The sequence below is a fragment of the Coregonus clupeaformis genome, chromosome 33, assembly GCF_020615455.1.
Source record: "Coregonus clupeaformis isolate EN_2021a chromosome 33, ASM2061545v1, whole genome shotgun sequence".
Lineage (NCBI taxonomy): Eukaryota > Metazoa > Chordata > Actinopteri > Salmoniformes > Salmonidae > Coregonus > Coregonus clupeaformis.
The window spans coordinates 35,552,342-35,570,551 of NC_059224.1; the positions used below are offsets into that span (position 1 = coordinate 35,552,342).

At 42.3% G+C, this 18,210-nt stretch overlaps 1 protein-coding gene across 1 annotated transcript; it reads right to left on the bottom strand.

Moving 5' to 3' along the window:
• Positions 1-1,286: 1,286 nt before the first annotated feature.
• Positions 1,287-18,128, bottom strand: LOC121549075 (grainyhead-like protein 1 homolog). The gene is made up of 15 exons (XM_041860900.2): positions 17,995-18,128; positions 16,312-16,504; positions 16,109-16,182; positions 15,625-15,964; positions 15,151-15,233; positions 14,834-14,990; positions 14,292-14,403; positions 13,679-13,773; positions 12,802-13,039; positions 9,562-9,686; positions 5,245-5,273; positions 4,972-5,057; positions 3,723-3,808; positions 3,046-3,110; positions 1,287-2,509 (listed from the first exon to the last, which is right to left on the bottom strand). Exons 1-15 carry the CDS (start codon positions 18,012-18,014, stop codon positions 2,395-2,397), a joined length of 1,818 nt encoding a protein of 605 aa, XP_041716834.2. The 5' UTR covers positions 18,015-18,128; the 3' UTR covers positions 1,287-2,394.
• Between the last annotated feature and the right edge of the window lie 82 nt (positions 18,129-18,210).

Sequence of the window (18,210 nt, forward strand, 5' to 3'; positions counted from 1 at the left end):
CATGGGGTGGAGAGAAAATGTTGCAGTTTTAAAGCTAATTTCCTACAATTCTACACATTTTGCCATGTCAACCTTCTCAGTAACAGTTACAGAAACGTTTTACTTACTGTAACTGTGATATGTTGTTGTTTATCTACCTTAGTTGAATGCACTGACTGTAAGTCACTCTGGATAAGAGTGTCTGCTAAATGACGAAAACGTAAATACGAAAATGAACATACCAAAATGAACTGCAAAGCACACTGGGTATTATTATTGGCCTTATGTCAGGCGGAGCTCATTAGAATAATACTCAGCATGCTTTGCAATTGTCAATTTTTACATGTACAATTATATTTCATTAATTTATAAGATGCTCTTATCACACCATAGTGCCATCAGACTTCTGATACCAATGCAGGGTGAGAGGGGGCCACAAAATTGTGAACCGCTATAAAAAATGGTATTGAAAATACAAATTACAGCTCTCGGAAGTATCTTGTTACAAAATACATTGGAGTGTAGTTCAACCCAGTGTAATACAAATTACAGAATACTCAGAAGTAATTGCAATACATATTTCAAATACATGTAACAGAAATACTGCCCATCTCTGCTGACAGGTTATACAAAGCTCTCTAAGAGGAAAACTGCCTTCTACTATTACAACTCTCAACAGCAGTAAGTTAAAAGCAAGACTGATTTCCAAAAAAATATAAAAATATAACAAAAATAAAGTCGGGACCCGTGGTCCATATTGACACTGTTCTGGGTCCGGATCCGGACCGCGGTCCGCCTGTTGAGTATGGTTGCAATAGACTTTGTCTGCGCAAAAATTATTACACAACCATTCCACTGTGCCTCTACAGCACTTTTGTAATTATTTTTATAACAAATATCTCTCCGTTGTATCACAACCGTTGTGCCAAAAGTGTACAACTTAATGTGTACGGGCCTAGGTGTTTCTGAAATAAGTAGCATGGGACAGCCTGACTGGATGATGTTCAGGACAGGACTAAAAGAGCTGTGAGAAAGATGGTTCTCAGACTCTATATTATTTTTCTAACTCAACCTAAAGGGCTATAAAACACACTCTCTGATGTGGTTCTATTTACATAAAACTCAACTTGGCAGAGGGACACTACGGTTGCATCCCAAATGGTACCCTATTTCCTATATAGTGCACTACTTTTGACCAGAGCCTAATCACCAAATCTGCACATTCTCTGCTTCATGCCTCATTGATGCAGTTGAGCTAAGTTCCCCTACAAAAACACAATGTGCAAAGAAATGCTTAGTCTGAAGAATGACTTTAACAAATTTAATAACCACTGTAGGTAAGCATCTGTTTACAGGACTGATTTCAGTTCTTGCATGAAAGACAAGGTTTTGAAACACTAACACACACTTCCTGACCCCCACCCCAATTTCCTGTTGCAAAGAAATATTCACATTCTGTCATCACAAAATATGGTGCTGACGCCTATATATCTAGATTCAGATACACACACCATACTTGGCACAAAATGTAAATATAAATACATATATTATTGAATTCATTATTATATAACTTTTTTCATGATGTAAACATAAAAAATAAAAAAAACATATCACCTCCAAGAATTCTGAAAAAGAATGATAAAAGTAAGTACTCAGACAGAAATAGCCCTAACCGCTCACCGCATCATGTTTTACAAGTCCATTTCTTAAACTGACCACTGCATATCTTAGAAAAGAATACATAATATGAACTTATATGAACACTGACATTCTAAACAACATCTCGTCTGGAAAATCATTTGTTCACAGATACATATACTGTAAAGTAGTAGTACAAAAAGTCTAATTTTAAGGAAGGAAAATATCATTGGCCATTACACAATATTGTTTCCAAATGTTCCTCAACATAATTTCAACTTTTAACATAGATACAGTGAATCAATCAGTCACATTTTACGTGAAAATACAACAACAAAAATCTTGCCAGCCAGCGAGCGAGGTAGCAATGTTGCGCAACCAACCACACCAGAAAATGGCCTCGTAGGCACTGGTGCAGCAGAAAGGCAGAACTCATGAAAATATCTACTTTTAGTTGTAGAAATATCTACTTTTACTTGTAGAAGTATGTTACAGTTGTGTAAACAGGTGACTAATCCTACTGTTCTGGGCCCCTCCTCATACCCCTCCAAGTGTTCCACCTCCAAGGGCCTCACCCAGGAGGCCCCTAACAACAGACTCCACTCCCCCTGACCAGGGTCGTATTCATATTCACTAGGCACCAAACAGAAGAAAAAATACTAAAACAGGGAGGTCCAATAACCTGGACTGGTCCAATAAGAAATTCTAATTTTCCGTTGCGAAACGTTTTTAAACGTTGCGTGCCCTAATGTATACACCCCTGTCCAGGCTCGGAGCTCAGATCTCGGTCAGTGTCAGCAGGACCTTCCCCCCCACCTCCTCCATGCGGATGTGGAAGGCATCCTCGTTGGAGTAATGCTTGATGATGTTGTCGTCCATATGAACTAGGATCCTACAGATAAGACAGTAGAAGTGATTTACTTCTTTCAAAGTGGAGTTTACTCTATATTTTTACATTTTACATTTTAGTCATTTAGCAGACGCTCTTATCCAGAGCGACTTACAGTTAGTGCATACATATATATATATATATTTTTTTTTTTTCATACCCCCTGTGGGAAACGAACCCACAACCCAGGCGTTGCAAACGCCATGCTCTATCTACTGAGCTACATCCCTGCCGGCCATTCCCTCCCCTACCCTGGACGAGCCTGGATTCGAACCAGGATCTCTAGTGGCACAGCTAGCACTGCGATGCAGTGCCTTAGACCACTGCGCCACTCGGGAGACAATAACATCTATAAACATGTTATAGATTATCTACTTTTATGCGTCCCAAATGGCACCATATTTCCTATATAGTGCACTACTTCTGTCAGAGCCTTATGGCGCTGGTCAAAAGTAGTGCACTATATAGGGAATAGGGTGCCATTTGGGACAAAATTTATTTGCAGTGACCTAGATCATGAGCAGTGACACCGGTCTTACCCTTTTTTGCACCTCTTGTAGACTTTCCCCATTTTTCCAAGTGGCAGCTCATATTTATCACTTACCTAGAGATGTGACGAAAAACATGGGAAACACCCTATGAGAACTGGGTGCAAACAGTCGTTAGACAATACAATACATTCCATTGAATGCCTGTGTGCCTTCTCTGACGAGTGACTGCTTCCTGACAGACACAAACAGGAAACAAACCTATCTGACTGTGTCACTGTGGCTTGCGTCCCAAATGGCACCTTATACACTATATAGTGCACTACTTTTGACCAGAACACTATGGACCCTGGTTAAAAGTAGTTAATTATAAAGGGAATAGGGTGTCATTTAGGACGCATCCAGGGTGGCACACTTTACACAAATAGCTATGTCTGCGCTTGCTATGTATTTAAACCCATGGGGGGAAAATCAAGGTCATTCATTTGGCACACACTCAAAACATACAACACTTATCAGACAAGTATTCACAAGTATTAAAGTCCCACTCCAGCTATTTTTTAACTTTGCCTGTTGAGAAATGATATCCCTAGTATAAATACAGTAATGTCAAAGAAGACATTCTGAGCTAAATATATTTATTTTAGACTCATCTACGAAAGTCGAGGAGTTCTGAAAATACTTTTGCAAAAACAAAGGTTCTATGGAACCCAACAACATCTGCTCACAGCCTCCAGTAGTCCTGCCATAGTGGGCGTCCTCAGCATCAGAGCATCAAACACCTCCTCTGTCTCCTTACGGACGTAGAGCAGCACTAGAGGAACACAGAGAGAGACGAAACCAACAGTCAGATACCACACCAAAATATTGCCTACCACACCAACCCCCATAGTGCGGGGGAGAGGTACAGTCAGATACCACACCAACCCCCACAGTCAGATACCACACCAACCCCCACAGTGTGACGGAGAGGTACATTCAAATTCCACACCAACCCAGTGAGATACTACCACACCAACCCCCAGTGTGAGGGAGAGGTACAGTCAGATACCACACCAACCCCCAGTGTGAGGGAGAGTTGCCATAAGCAAATAGAGGTGGGATTACACACAAGGTATTTTTTTTGACATGGGTGTGAGACAGTTTCACACATAAAAATACTGTGTGGGTTTCTCTCTCAGTCAAGTCACTGAGGTAACTACTACAGTATTGCCCTAATATCCTGCTGGGTGACGTTTCCATGGTTGTGGTGTGTTTTCATGCTGAAACAACTGCCACTCTCACCCCCCATAAAGATAGTGAAACTCAGTTAACATGGACTGTCTCTGAAATGGCACCCTATTCCCTATATAGTGCACTACTTTTGACCATAGCCCAGGATAGGGAGGCATTTTGGACACTCCTTTGTTATACTGAGAGCAGGCTGGACCATTGACTGACTGTAATTGCTCTTTGCTCCTTTCACGCTGGCGTCTTGGGAATTGACTATGAGCCTGGTCAGCAATAGACTAGTCTGAGAGAGACCACACCAAACATCAAACAGACCCTAATCATTCTTAGAACCTTTCCCCCCCACACACGTGACTGGGAAAAAAAACAATCCCGTTTGGTCTACATGTCAGGGAAATGATCACGTTCCACACCGGTTGAGTGTGTTTGTGTGTTGTGTTTTGTGCATCTAGAGTGGGAGGGGGGCTTTGGAAGCCACGTGGCCTGTGTTTACATAAATTCAGTCAGCTGAACTAGGTGGGAGCAGCCTGAACAACAGCAGCCAGAGCAACAAACACAACTACAGTGCAGAAAGCATTTCTCCCTCTCTCTCATGCTATTTTCAATTCTCTCTCCCTCACTCATTCTCTCTCTTTTGCTCCCTCGTTCTATAATTCTCTCTCCGGTTTATGCCTTCTCTTCACTAAACCGTCTCTTTTTCACTCTGTCTGTCTGTCTGTCTGCATATGTCTCTACTATTTGATGTACCTTTCTCTGGCTCCTCCCTCCTGGCTCTCTTGTGAGGGGCTGAGTCAAAGTCCTCATCATAGTCGAGCAGTCTCTTCTGCCCCAAGCTGCAGCAAAACAAACACAACATGTATGACTATCATGAGTCTGGACGAGTATGGAAAATGCAGTTAATCACTTATTATGGGTATACACCATTTTCAATTATTTCATTATTACGTTTATAGCCATTTGTAGCATCTATACATGTTACCAGATTTTACAATTCTTGTCTAAAAGAGGAATTGTACACACCCATCCTCACCGTCATCTGATAGGCATGCCTGATAAAGGACAAAGAGCAAGATTAGATACCCGATATCCATATCTATACTGACATCTATGCAAATAACGACTGCTAATAAGCAGTGGTGGAAAAAGTACCCAACTGTCATACAAAAAAAATACTTTTTATAGAAAATGACTCAAGTAAAAGTGAAAGTCATCCAGTAAAATACTACTTGAGTAAAAGTCTAAAAGTATTTGGTTTTAAATGTACTTAAGTATCAAAAGTAAATGTAATTGCTAAAATATACTTAGGTATCAAATGTACAAGTAAAAGTATAAATCATTTACAATCCCTAATATTAAGCAAACCAGACAGCACCATTTTCTTGTTTTTTAAATTGATGGATAGCCAGGGGCACACTCCAACACTTAGACATAATTTACAAAAGAAGCATGTGTGTTTAGTGAGTCCGCCAGATCAGAGGCAGTCGGAATGACCAGGGATGTTCTCTTGATAAGTGCGAGAATTGCACCATTTTCCTTTCCTGCTATGCATTCAAAATGTAACGAGTACTTTTGGGTGTCAGGGAAAATGTATGGAGTAAAAAGTACATTATTTTCTTTAGGAATGTAATGAAGTAAAAGTACAAATTTTAATAGTAAAGTAAAGTACAGATACACCCAAAAAACTACTTACAGTGGGGGAAAAAGTATTTAGTCAGCCACCAATTGTGCAAGTTCTACCACTTAAAAAGATGAGAGAGGCCTGTAATTTTCATCATAGGTACACGTCAACTATGACAGACAAAATGAGGAAAAAAAATCCAGAAAATCACATTGTAGGATTTTTTATGAATTTATTTGCAGATTATGGTGGAAAATAAGTATTTGGTCAATAACAAAAGTTTCTCAATACTTTGTTATATTTACATACCCTTTGTTGGCAATGACACAGGTCAAACGTTTTCTGTAAGTCTTCACAAGGTTTTCACACACTGTTGCTGGTATTTTGGCCCATTCCTCCATGCAGATCTCCTCTAGAGCAGTGATGTTTTGGGGCTGTCGCTGGGCAACACGGACTTTCAACTCCCTCCAAAGATTTTCTATGGGGTTGAGATCTGGAGACTGGCTAGGCCACTCCAGGACCTTGAAATGCTTCTTACGAAGCCACTCCTTCGTTGCCCGGGCGGTGTGTTTGGGATCATTGTCATGCTGAAAGACCCAGCCACGTTTCATCTTCAATGCCCTTGCTGATGGAAGGAGGTTTTCACTCAAAATCTCACGATACATGGCCCCATTCATTCTTTCCTATACACGGATCAGTCGTCCTGGTCCCTTTGCAGAAAAACAGCCCCAAAGCATGATGTTTCCACCCCCATGCTTCACAGTAGGTATGGTGTTCTTTGGATGCAACTCAGCATTCTTTGTCCTCCAAACACGACGAGTTGAGTTTTGACCAAAAAGTTATATTTTGGTTTCATCTGACCATATGACATTCTCCCAATCCTCTTCTGGATCATCCAAATGCACTCTAGCAAACTTCAGATGGGCCTGGACATGTACTGGCTTAAGCAGGGGGACACGTCTGGCACTGCAGGATTTGAGTCCCTGGCGGCGTAGTGTGTTACTGATGGTAGGCTTTGTTACTTTGGTCCCAGCTCTCTGCAGGTCATTCACTAGGCCCCCCGTGTGGTTCTGGGATTTTTGCTCACCGTTCTTGTGATCATTTTGACCCCACGGGGTGAGATCTTGCGTGGAGCCCCAGATCGAGGGAGATTATCAGTGGTCTTGTATGTCTTCCATTTCCTAATAATTGCTCCCACAGTTGATTTCTTCAAACCAAGCTGCTTACCTATTGCAGATTCAGTCTTCCCAGCCTGGTGCAGGTCTACAATTTTGTTTCTGGTGTCGTTTGACAGCTCTTTGGTCTTGGCCATAGTGGAGTTTGGAGTGTGACTGTTTGAGGTTGTGGACAGGTGTATTTTATACTGATAACAAGTTCAAACAGGTGCCATTAATACAGGTAACGAGTGGAGGACAGAGGAGCCTCTTAAAGAAGAAGTTACAGGTCTGTGAGAGCCAGAAATCTTGCTTGTTTGTAGGTGACCAAATACTTATTTTCCACCATAATTTGCAAATAAATTCATTAAAAATCCTACAATGTGATTTTCTGGATTTTTTTCCCTCAATTTGTCTGTCATAGTTGACGTGTAGCTATGATGAAAATTACAGGCCTCTCTCATCTTTTTAAGTGGGAGAACTTGCACAATTGGTGGCTGACTAAATACTTTTCCCCCCCACTGTAAGTTCTTTACCTGGGCTATTTGTTCAGCTACTACTGTCTCAAACCAACTCCACTGAAACTCTCCAGTCAGTGTAGCACAAGCACCCCTATTTGAGGACTGCTGTCTCTTAGTTTGTATACTCCTTTGTGTTCTTTATGTTGCACAACATGTCTCATGAAATTTTCTGAAAATATGTCTCAAAAATGACATTTCCCCCCCTCATGTATTTACATGTGATCTCACACAAATGTAAGTAAGTCTTGTTATAAATGATGAGCTTTACTCCTGTATTTCAGCAGATTTTTGTATTTAAATGAATCAGCAGTATTGTCATGGGTGCCCATGTATGCAACCAGGTGTCTATTTTTTTAAAAACTAATTTGTATTACAAATTATCCATGAAAATGTTGCTCGGTCCTAGCAAAGGCTAAAAACAAAACGTCCCTAGAGACTATGGTCAGTTTGACGATATGTTGCAGTGTAACATGGGCAGTTCCCAGGTTTTTCCAGAAATCCCAGTTAGAGGATTCCCAGTTAGAGGATTCCCTCCCTGCGTATTCCCTCTTGATTCCAGGAATCCTCCAACTGGTATTTCTAAAAAGTCCGGGAACTTTGGAAAAGTTACTAGAATTTTGCAACCCTAAATATGGGTAAGGTAGAATTATTTTATATATTTTTGGGGGTGGGGTAGATCAGCTTTAATATTTCAGATAGATTGTCGGTTCTATTAATTTAATTGTTTGCATAATTTCTAATCCCCTTTATTTATCCCCTCTAATACTTCTACTGCTACTTACAGCTATTTCGCTCTCATCTACGGTACCTGTAGTTAAATAATTATAAATATATTCCTAATCTCCTCAAGTGCTGGATTTTCACCCACAGCGGCCAATCCACCATTCATTCTGATCTTAATGCCAACCCTCCGATGTCCACAGATTAACCCATCTTTCCCAGTATAATGCCATTTAGCTATTTCCTTTTGCAATACATTCCTCCATTTTACTATGATGACTTATGAGGGTCCTGAACCTCCCTATTTATAACATGTCTAAAAATAAATACTTTACCCAAGAGTATAATTATATTTCTCATTGACTGATTGTGGTTTTTCAGATCCCCTAACAATACAGTTTGCAGGTCCATCTGAACCCTGATATTATGACATAACAACCATTCCTGGACCTGACTCCAAAAGCGAGCCACCGATGGACAGTACAAGAAAATATGTTCTATTGATTCTGTTTCCTCGTGGCAGTCTGCACAAGGCTGACTATTCAATGCCCCATATATTGAGCATTCTTTTTGTAGCAAGTATTTTATATAATAGTTTAAACAAACGGATTGAGGTGTCAATTGTTGTTTTATATGTCAGTTCATAGACCCGATGCCAAGGAATTGGGACATCAAAACGCTGTTCCCAACGGACTTGAAATGTATACAGTATTGCTGTCAAACCTTTTGACTTTAAGTGAAATTGATCAAAAAAATTATTTATACTAAGCATTTTAAGCCATTTATGATTTTTAATAGGTGGCAGGTAGACTAATTCTTTAATATCTTCTTTAAGTAATTGTCTCTTCCAATTTTGTGGCAGAGTCGTGATGAGTTGGTTATAATTTTGTATTGAGCATACACCTCCATAGACACTTATTAGTTGCTTGTGTGACATAATTTTACAATTTTTGTTTACAATGTCCTTCATAAATATTATACCCTTCTAGTAACTCCCCCCCATGTGTTTTTCTTCTCAATCAATATATTGCAGTTTAGCCATATTATTTTCTGTAATATTAGATCTACCTTTTCTGGAGGATGAAATTGAAATTGTTGCCAACTCTGTATGACTTTATTTAAAAATAAGGATACTTTAAAAAAGGGATACATTGTCAATCCACTGAAAATGTAAGGTTTTAAACATAGGATGGGCCTCTCTTAGTAGCTTTCTAGAAAACCTATTTGGATTTAGATACAATATCGGTACAATGGAGGCCTTAAGAGAGAGGTTTAATGCCTTATATTTTAATTGTTTTATCCTTCCATGTAATGTAGGTCTTACGTGGTGGCGCTGGGTGCTGGGGAAGTGGACCTCAGGGATAAAGAGGACCGGCTGGGAGTCCATATCACTCATGGCTTTGAACAATGTTATGTCCACATGCTTCAGCTTCAGAGGGTCTTCCACATCTGTGACAGGACAGCAGGGAGAGGTAGAGGGGTTAACATGGGAGCAGGATGGGACACTAGTCTCGCTCACTAGAATAGGGGCCTTCCACTCTGGGCACTCCACCATCGGTTGTGAGAAGAGACAAATGGGACTGTTGCTGTTGCAAAGAACAAGTGCTTTTCCTTTTCTTCAAGGTGTTTTTATTTTATTGAGACATGTCTACTATTGTATGTGAACTCTAGAGACTGAGTTTTTTACCCTTGACATGCTGTTTCCCTAGCTTGCTTTTTAGGGGTTAGTTGAGTAAAGGATTTTGTGAATCACACAAAGAAAAATATATTTGTTAAAAGCACTATATATTAATCTCAGTTAACACAGAACTAAAGTCTTGCGTAATTGGTCAGATGTTGGATTAAGTTCTGGGTCCATACGTGTTAAGAGAACAGGACTGAAGAACTCCACCCTCTCTCTTTGCAAGTTACAGGCAAGTCTATAGGCCAAATGTCCCCTACCCTTCCGAAAGCCAAAATAAGCTAACACCAGCGAAATCGTGATTTGTCCAAAGCACCGGAACTAAGAGCAGGGACACACACATAGGATTGTCTACCGTTCGCCAGCTGAAAGTAATTACACCTCTGAACAGTGTCGGGAGTCAATCTCTTTTGTGTTCACACAGCAAAGACATTGAAGTCGTCAGCCACAAAGCCTTGTTAAAATACTCCAAACCAAAAGGTGGCAGTAGCCTTGTTTGGCAATGCATGTCTGCGTGTGTTGCTTAGGTTATGGTCTAGATGCCAATGTTAGCAAGCTAGCTAGCTGAGCTAATGTTGCTATTTTGTAGAAAGCCCTTGATGATACTAGCCAGATGACAAACAAACAATTTAATTCACTCTCCATAATCCCATACTGCCAGTGCCAGCCCATAGCCAAATGTATAGCTAGCTAACTAACATTAGCATATTCGTTAGCTAGCACAACATAGCTAGCTATCTAAGGACACTGCACTAACTCGGCAGCTGTTTCATGGAAACTAATCCATTATGACTTAATTATAATGTCAATAGTAGCTACAGTGGTTAGCAAGCTTGGAGGAAGTATTTAGTGTTGTGTGCATTGCATCTGTGCACTTAGCTAGCTACCATCCCATAGCCTACACTGCATATAAAGTGTGACTGGCTCATGACATTTAACCGTGGATATAAGGAGAAAATGCCCTCTTTTTGCCTTTTTGTTGTCACTTCTGTTGGCTCCCCCACGTGGGGGCTCATGCTTTCTGATTGGCTCAAAGTCAAGTTGTTGACCACTGACGATAATTGTGATTCTTCAAGTAGATATGGCAGGTTTGTCGCTATATGGGTTGGCACGCAGCAGGTACCGAGCGAGAGAAGGAACGGCCTCGCACTGTTTACCTATCGGCAGTGAGATTCTCGATGTGTTTCATTCTTAATGCTGCTCGTTATCTCACATGTATCATAACAGATCTACAGTACAATTTATGTTTATGTTGTCTGTCCACGAGAGATTAAACTATATATATATATATATATATATATATATACAGTGCCTTCGGAAAGTATTCAGACCCCTTGACTTTTTCCAAATTTTGTTACGTTACAGCCTTATTCTAAAATGGATTAAATAAATAAAAATCTCAGCAATCTACACACAATACCCCATAATGACAAAGCGAAAACAGGTTTTTAGAAATCTTTGCTAATTTATAAAAAATTTATAACAGAAATACCTTATTTACATAAGTATTCAGACCCTTTGCTATGAGACTCAAAATTGAGCTCAGGTGCATGCTGTTTCCATTGATCCTCCTTGAGATGTTTCTACAACTTGATTGGAGTACACCTGTGGTAAATTCAATTGATTGGACATGATTTGGAAAGGCACACACCTGTCTATATCAGGTCCCACAGTTGACAGTGCATGTCAGAGCAAAAACCAAGCCATGAGGTCGGAGGAATTGTCCGTAGAGCTCCGAGACAGGATTGTGTCGAGGCACAGATCTGGGGAAGGGTACCATTTATTTATTTTCAGCATTGAAGGTCCCCAAGAAAACAGTGGCCTCCATCATCCTTAAATGGAAGAAGTTTGGAACCAATAAGACTCTTCCTAGAGATGGCCGCCCAGCCAAACTGAGCAATCGGGGGAGAAGGGCCTTGGTCAGGGAGGTGACCAAGATCCCAATGGTCACTCTGACAGAGCTCCAGAGGTCCTCTGTGGAGATGGCAGAACCTTCCAGAAGGACAACCATCTCTGCAGCACTCCACCAATCAGGCCTTCATGGTACAGTGGCCAGAGGGAAGCCACTCCTCACAAAAGATACCTAAAGGACTCTCAGACCATGAGAAACAAGATTCTCTGGTCTGATGAAACCAAGATTGAACTCTTTGGCCTGAATGCCAAGCGTCACGTCTGGAGGAAACCTGGCACCATCCCTACGGTGAAGCATGGTGGTGGCAGCATCATGCTGTGGGGATGTTTTTCAGCGGCAGGGACTGGGAGACTATTCAGGATCGAGGGAAAGATGAACGGAGCAACGTACTGAGAGATCCTTGATGAAAACCTGCTCCAGCCAGAGCCCAGACTTGAACCCGATCGAACATCTCTGGAGAGACCTGAAAATAGCTGTGCAGCAACGCTCCCCATCCAACCTGACAGAGCTTGAGAGGATATGCAGAGAAGAATGGGAGAAACTCCCCAAATACAGGTGTGCCAAGCTTGTAGCGTCATACCCAAGAAGTCTCGAGGCTGTAATCGCTGCCAAAGGTGCTTCAACAAAGTACTGAGTAAAGGGTCTGAATACTTATGTAAATATGATATTTCAGTTTTGGATTTTTTATAAATTAGCAAAATAATCTACAAACCTCTTTTTGCTTTGTCATTATGGGGTATTGTGTGTACATTGATGAGGGGGAAAAACGATTTAGTCAATTTTAGAATAAGGCTGTAACGTAACAAAATGTGGAAAAAGTCAAGGGGTCTGAATACTTTCCGAATGCACTGTATGTGTATGTATGTATGTATGTATGTATGTATGTATGTATGTATGTATCTATCTATCTATCTATATATCTATATATCTATATGTATGTGTCTGACTTAAATCAGGTGTACTGTACTCACAGGCTGCAGTTGTCTCCTGTCCCCTTCCCTTCCTTTGAGTCTGCTTCCTCTCCTCGTCTCGGATCTTCCTCTCGGCACCTTTGTCACAGAACACCTTGATCTGGCAGTAGGCTCTGTGCACTAGCTTTTCACCATGGTTACCACAGCTGTAGGTGTCAATCTGGAGGTTGAGAGGAAGGCCCCTCACTCCTTTTTGAGGGGAGAAGTCTGTACTCAGACAGTTCACTGACACAAACACCTGAGGGGGCAAAGATCAAGGCACGTGAGGATTCAAATTCTAAACATTTTATTGTTCATCCAATTTACATTGGACAGAAAAGCATGAGGCTCACATGCAACACATTAAAAACATTGCATAAAAGCACCAATAATGACATGAAAACATACCAAAAAATAGCAGGGTAGAGTAGTAATAGACAGAATGTTTTACATTTGAATGAATTAGATAAATATTTTTGAATGAACAGTTCTGATGCACATTTATGGGTTTATTTCCATTTAGTATGACATTTCTTTCATGCAGGTAGAAAACCAAGGTAGAAAATTGTAGTCTCTAGTAACTATAGTCCTGGGTTGTTTCAAAGTGTTGTGTATGATTGATTTACTTGTGTATGTCTCCCCCTGCTGGAGATTGTTTGTAACTACTTTCTTTTTCTGACAAAACATAGACATACATTTTGCTCCAAAATCTGGTGTAGAGTGAAGCTGCCTCTAGACGCTGAACTTGGGTCAGTTTGGCATTTTTTACACCATTGGTTAAGGTTAAGATTGGGGATGGCAAGCTGATCCTAGATCTGTACCCAGGGGAAACTTCACCCCAGAGCCCAAAATCTTCACACAAAGATTTCTGCTGCCACATGATATTGGCCTCTTTTACCCGTGGCTTGTCCTTAGTGTCCCATGTGAAAGAGATGGCATTGTAGGCGATCTCCTCAATACTGGCGATCGTATTGAAGCTCTCTTTGTAGTCAGCTGGGATGAACAAACAGGGAAGAGATACAACAGGATGTTTTACACACAAACAATAATGTTTACATACTGATTCTGAGAACATAGGTACATATGTGACTGTTTTGGTTGTGTGTGTGTGTGTGTGTATTTGTGTGTGTGTAAAGCAGCATCGTTCTTGTTTGGAACAATCGGTTGACTGCATTTGACCTAACACAACAGCATGCAAACTTATAGTGAATCTAACAGCGAGGAAGAGGAACTGCGCTGCTTGAATGACAGAGGGCTCGGGTTGATGTGTGCAGAAAGAGGCCACAAGAGGAGAAAAACGTAGTCAATTATAAAAACGGACGTTGCACACGGCTATTGCGTGCGATATGGATTTCTTGCGATATGAATATTGCACGTCAATATTTCGATTTCGATGTGAATTCGATTAATTGTGCAGCCCTAGTGTGAGTGAGAGTGTGTGAATGCACACGGTTGTGTGTGCGTATGCGTGCAGTGTGTGTATGCATGAATGTATGTGTGTAACCCCTCACCAATATCAATGCAGCGCTGCTTGGCTGTGTGCTGTCTGCTGTGCCAGTATCTCCAGTGTTTGAGCTGGTCATCTGTGAACTTTTCCTCTCCAAACACCAGCATCACCACACTCTGAAATATTCCATCAGTAAGTAATTCCCAAAACATTTCCCAAACCTAGAGACACACTAGATACTTGTAGAATAGAAATAGATAAGAAGTCAGGAAAGAGAGATGAGAAAAAGAGAGGGGGGAGAGAAAGAGAGAGAGAGAGAGGGGGGAGAGAAAGAGAGAGAGGGGTGAGAAAGACAGAGAGAGGGGGGGAGAGAAAGAGAGAGAGGGGAGAGAAAGAGAGAGAGAGAGGGGGGAGAGAAAGACAGAGAGAGGGGGGAGAGAAAGAGAGAGAGGGGCGAGAAAGACAGAGAGAGAGGGGGGAGAGAAAGAGAGAGAGGGGAGAGAAAGAGAGAGAGGGGAGAGAAAGAGAGAGAGAGAGGGGGGAGAGAAAGAGAGAGAGCGAGCGATAAGAATAGAAATAGAAGAGATACAATAGAGAAGCTCATACCCGGAATTCTCCATTGAGGTGGGGTGGGACCGGGGGGGCCCCTAGCTCTCTCAGGGTGATAGGGTAGAACTGGCCCTTGTTCAGGTAACTCATCTGGCCACTGCCGCTCTTGGGCCGGATAGACTGGGGAGCCTCCAGCATGTACTCAAAGTGTTGACTGAGATAGAGAAAGAATTCTTCGTCATCATACATCCTGATGTCTGGTGACTATGAAAGCATTTTTGAAAACACACTAAGTTCAGTTAATTTATTTGGCCTTTTACAGGAATTTGTCTCTCAGTGACTGTCTCTATCCCATGTTTGACTGAGTATGTTACCTTGCTGTCGAGCTGTAGTAAGGGTATCCACCGGGAGGGATGGAGGCCATACGTTGTTGGAGCTCCTCCGAGAGAGGGAAGACCTGTGGGTCACAACAAAACATTCCAGGGGAACATTAGCACCATAGACATAGGATGTGACCCAAATGGCACCCTATTCACTTGGCTTTATAGTGCACTATAGGGAATATGGTGCCATTTGGGAGGCACCCATAATAATCTGTATAGGTGACCATTACATATTACACTACAACCCCATAGATCAATGAAAATATGGATGATGCCTCCTTGGCTCCATAAAAGTGAATAGGCTGATTCTCACAAGCCTGCTACTTTTACAGAGCGTGAGACGCTTTCATTCATTTCAATGAAACCTAGGTGTAAGCAGTACAGCTCCAGGAGAGGCTTGCACTGCTCAGTGTAAAATTATGCTCTGGTTCAATCTGGTTCTGGAGTAACAGTTAGAGGACCTACCTCATTGGAGCTGTCCTTGTAGGGCTCTGTGTAGGTGGAATTGGGGGTGAGGCTCTTAGCTCTGGGGCTGTACTGGCTGTGGTTGAGCTGGCGACTGAAGGCCATTCCGTCGGACTGGGAACTGTGGGGTCCAGGGGGGAGGCCCAATGGGGCCAGGGTCCGCCCTGTGCTGATGGAGTAGGAGGGAGGGCTGGAGGTGGTGGAGAGGCAGACTATGGAGTCTGAGGCTGGGTAGAGAGCCCGGGTCTTGTCCATCCGGCTGGGTTGGCTGCTGCCCTGGACCACGGTGTTGCGAGGGACGGTCCTCAGGGGAGAGTCTTGGAGTGGCACCATGAATTTTCTGAGGAGATGATCAGAGTAAAGGTCATCTCAGAACACAGCTTTCTTTACTTCAACACACTTTTTCTCGATTTACAGTAAATATAAAGTCAAGTATGATAAGTCATAACTGGATAACAACATCATAACTAAGGAGATTCATTACATTTTGTTTGGATCAGCATCGCCCAGGAGCTCTTCTGTTTTGGGCTGTCCAGTCGTTCTCCTATCTCGTGGCACCTAGAAAAGTAATTTAATACATTATTATCACACATCTATGATACATCTATGGCAGTGGAGGTACTTATAGAATCTTTATAGTATAGTGGGTATATAGTAGTAGTAATATAGTAGGTATATATAAGGTACCTTGTAGTAGTCGTAGAGGAGGCCCAGAGCGTTGGCACTGTCCTCATCTCCATTGATGCTCATCATGGCCTTGGAGGCGGCCGTCAGGGGGTTCTCCAGGAAGGTCCTCCATGCCTCGTCATCCTCAGTGAGTGCCTGCCGCTGACCACCGCTGTACGACGGCTCATTCTGGAGCACCAGAACACCCCTCTTTCTGCACAGTGAGACAGTCCAACATTACGTTCAGATTTAGAACCCCCCTATTTCTGCACAGTAGGACAGTCCGAGAGTAAGTTCAGATTCAGAACCCCTCCCTTTCTGCACAGTGGGACAGTCCAACATTACGTTCAGATTTAGAACCCCCCTATTTCTGCACAGTAGGACAGTCCGAGGGTAAGTTCAGATTCAGAACCCCTCCCATTCTGCACAGTGGGACAGTCCAACATTAAGTTCAGAATCCCCCTCTTTCTGCACAGTGGGACAGTCCAACATTTAGTTTAGAACCCCCCCCCCTCTTTTTGTTCTCCCCAATTTCGTGATATCTAATTGGTAGTTACAGTCTTGTCCCATCGCTGCAACTCCCCTACGGACTCGGGAGAGGCGAAGGTCGAAAGCCATGCGTCCTCTGAAACACAACCATGCCAAGCCGCACTGCTTCTTGACACACTGCTTGCTTAACCCGGAAGCCAGCCGCACCAGTGTGTCGGAGGAAACACCCTCCAGCTGGCAACCGAAGTCAGCTTGCAGGCGCCCGGCCCGCCACAAGGAGTCGCTAGAGCACGATGGGACAAGGAAATCCGAGCCGGCCAAACCCTCCCCTAACCCAGACGATGCTGGGTCAATTGTGCGCCACCTCATGGGTCTCCTGGTCACGGCCGGCTGTGACAGCCTGGGATCGAACCCACTGCGATGCAGTGCCTTAGACCGATGCGCCACTCGGGAGGCCAAATCCCCCTCTTTATGCACAGCGGGACAGTCCAACATTAAGTTCAAAATCCCCCTCTTTTTGCACAGTGGGCCAGTCCAACATTACGTTCAGAATCCCCCTCTCTCTGCACAGTGGGACAGATCAACATTTAGTTCAGAATCCCCCTTTCTGCACAGTGGGACAGTCCAACATTTAAAGTTCAGAATCCCCCTCACTATGCCCAATAATAGCCCTAACCTCTTCAATGTTATGTTTTACACGGACAGGAGTCCCATAGAGTGAGCAGGAGGCTTGTAAGTGTAACCTTCAAGCAGTAGCACTCTTGACAGATCTCTTATCCTGCTCTAACAGCAAGACAGGTATTCAATTCGCTGTCTGTGTCATGGCAGTCAGACTAATGTCTATGCTTAGGAGCAAATCAATTTCATCGTCAGGTACAGAAATTAGACGATTTAATTGTGTCAGTATTTGTTTGTGTACATTGTCTAAGAAGTTCAATACACAATCAAACTGCCATTAATTGAATAGATTTCCTTCGAATGTTTTCTAAATGCTAAAAATATTATTAAATGAAACCCAGTTCAAAACATTTACAGGATCAGCATTAAACAAGCTTAAATACATCTGTAAGAATAATACGAAAAATATTTTTTTAATGACAATTGTGATCCAGTAGCTTACACTAGTTTACTTAGGCTACCTGGATAGTTAGGCTATGGAAGATCGTCATTCATACAGTATTGCACACCTGTATACAACTGGACCGTGTTACTTACTTGCCAAGCTCCTGTGTCATTTCGCTCCGGCGGACTGGACTTTCAAGTTGGAACGGTAATTCCGATCCGTCAACTATTTAAAAAAACACGAGATGCTGGTAGTTAAAAATTATGTCAACCGTGTACTCCAGAACTAGTTTATTCGGCTTTTCTCGATCTATGAGCTGGAGCCGAAGTTTTACCTGCGATAGGCCACGCGATTGGCTTGCTGTGACA

Excerpts from the sequence above, each read along its gene's own strand:
- LOC121549075 (XM_041860900.2), bottom strand. The coding sequence starts at position 18,014 with ATGACACAGGAGCTTGGCAA. Across the intron at positions 15,965-16,108 it reads GATGCTGATCCAAACAAAAT|AAAATTCATGGTGCCACTCC; the intron begins GTAATGAATCTC and ends TCATCTCCTCAG. Across the intron at positions 14,991-15,150 it reads TACTACAGCTCGACAGCAAG|TCAACACTTTGAGTACATGC; the intron begins GTAACATACTCA and ends TCTCTATCTCAG.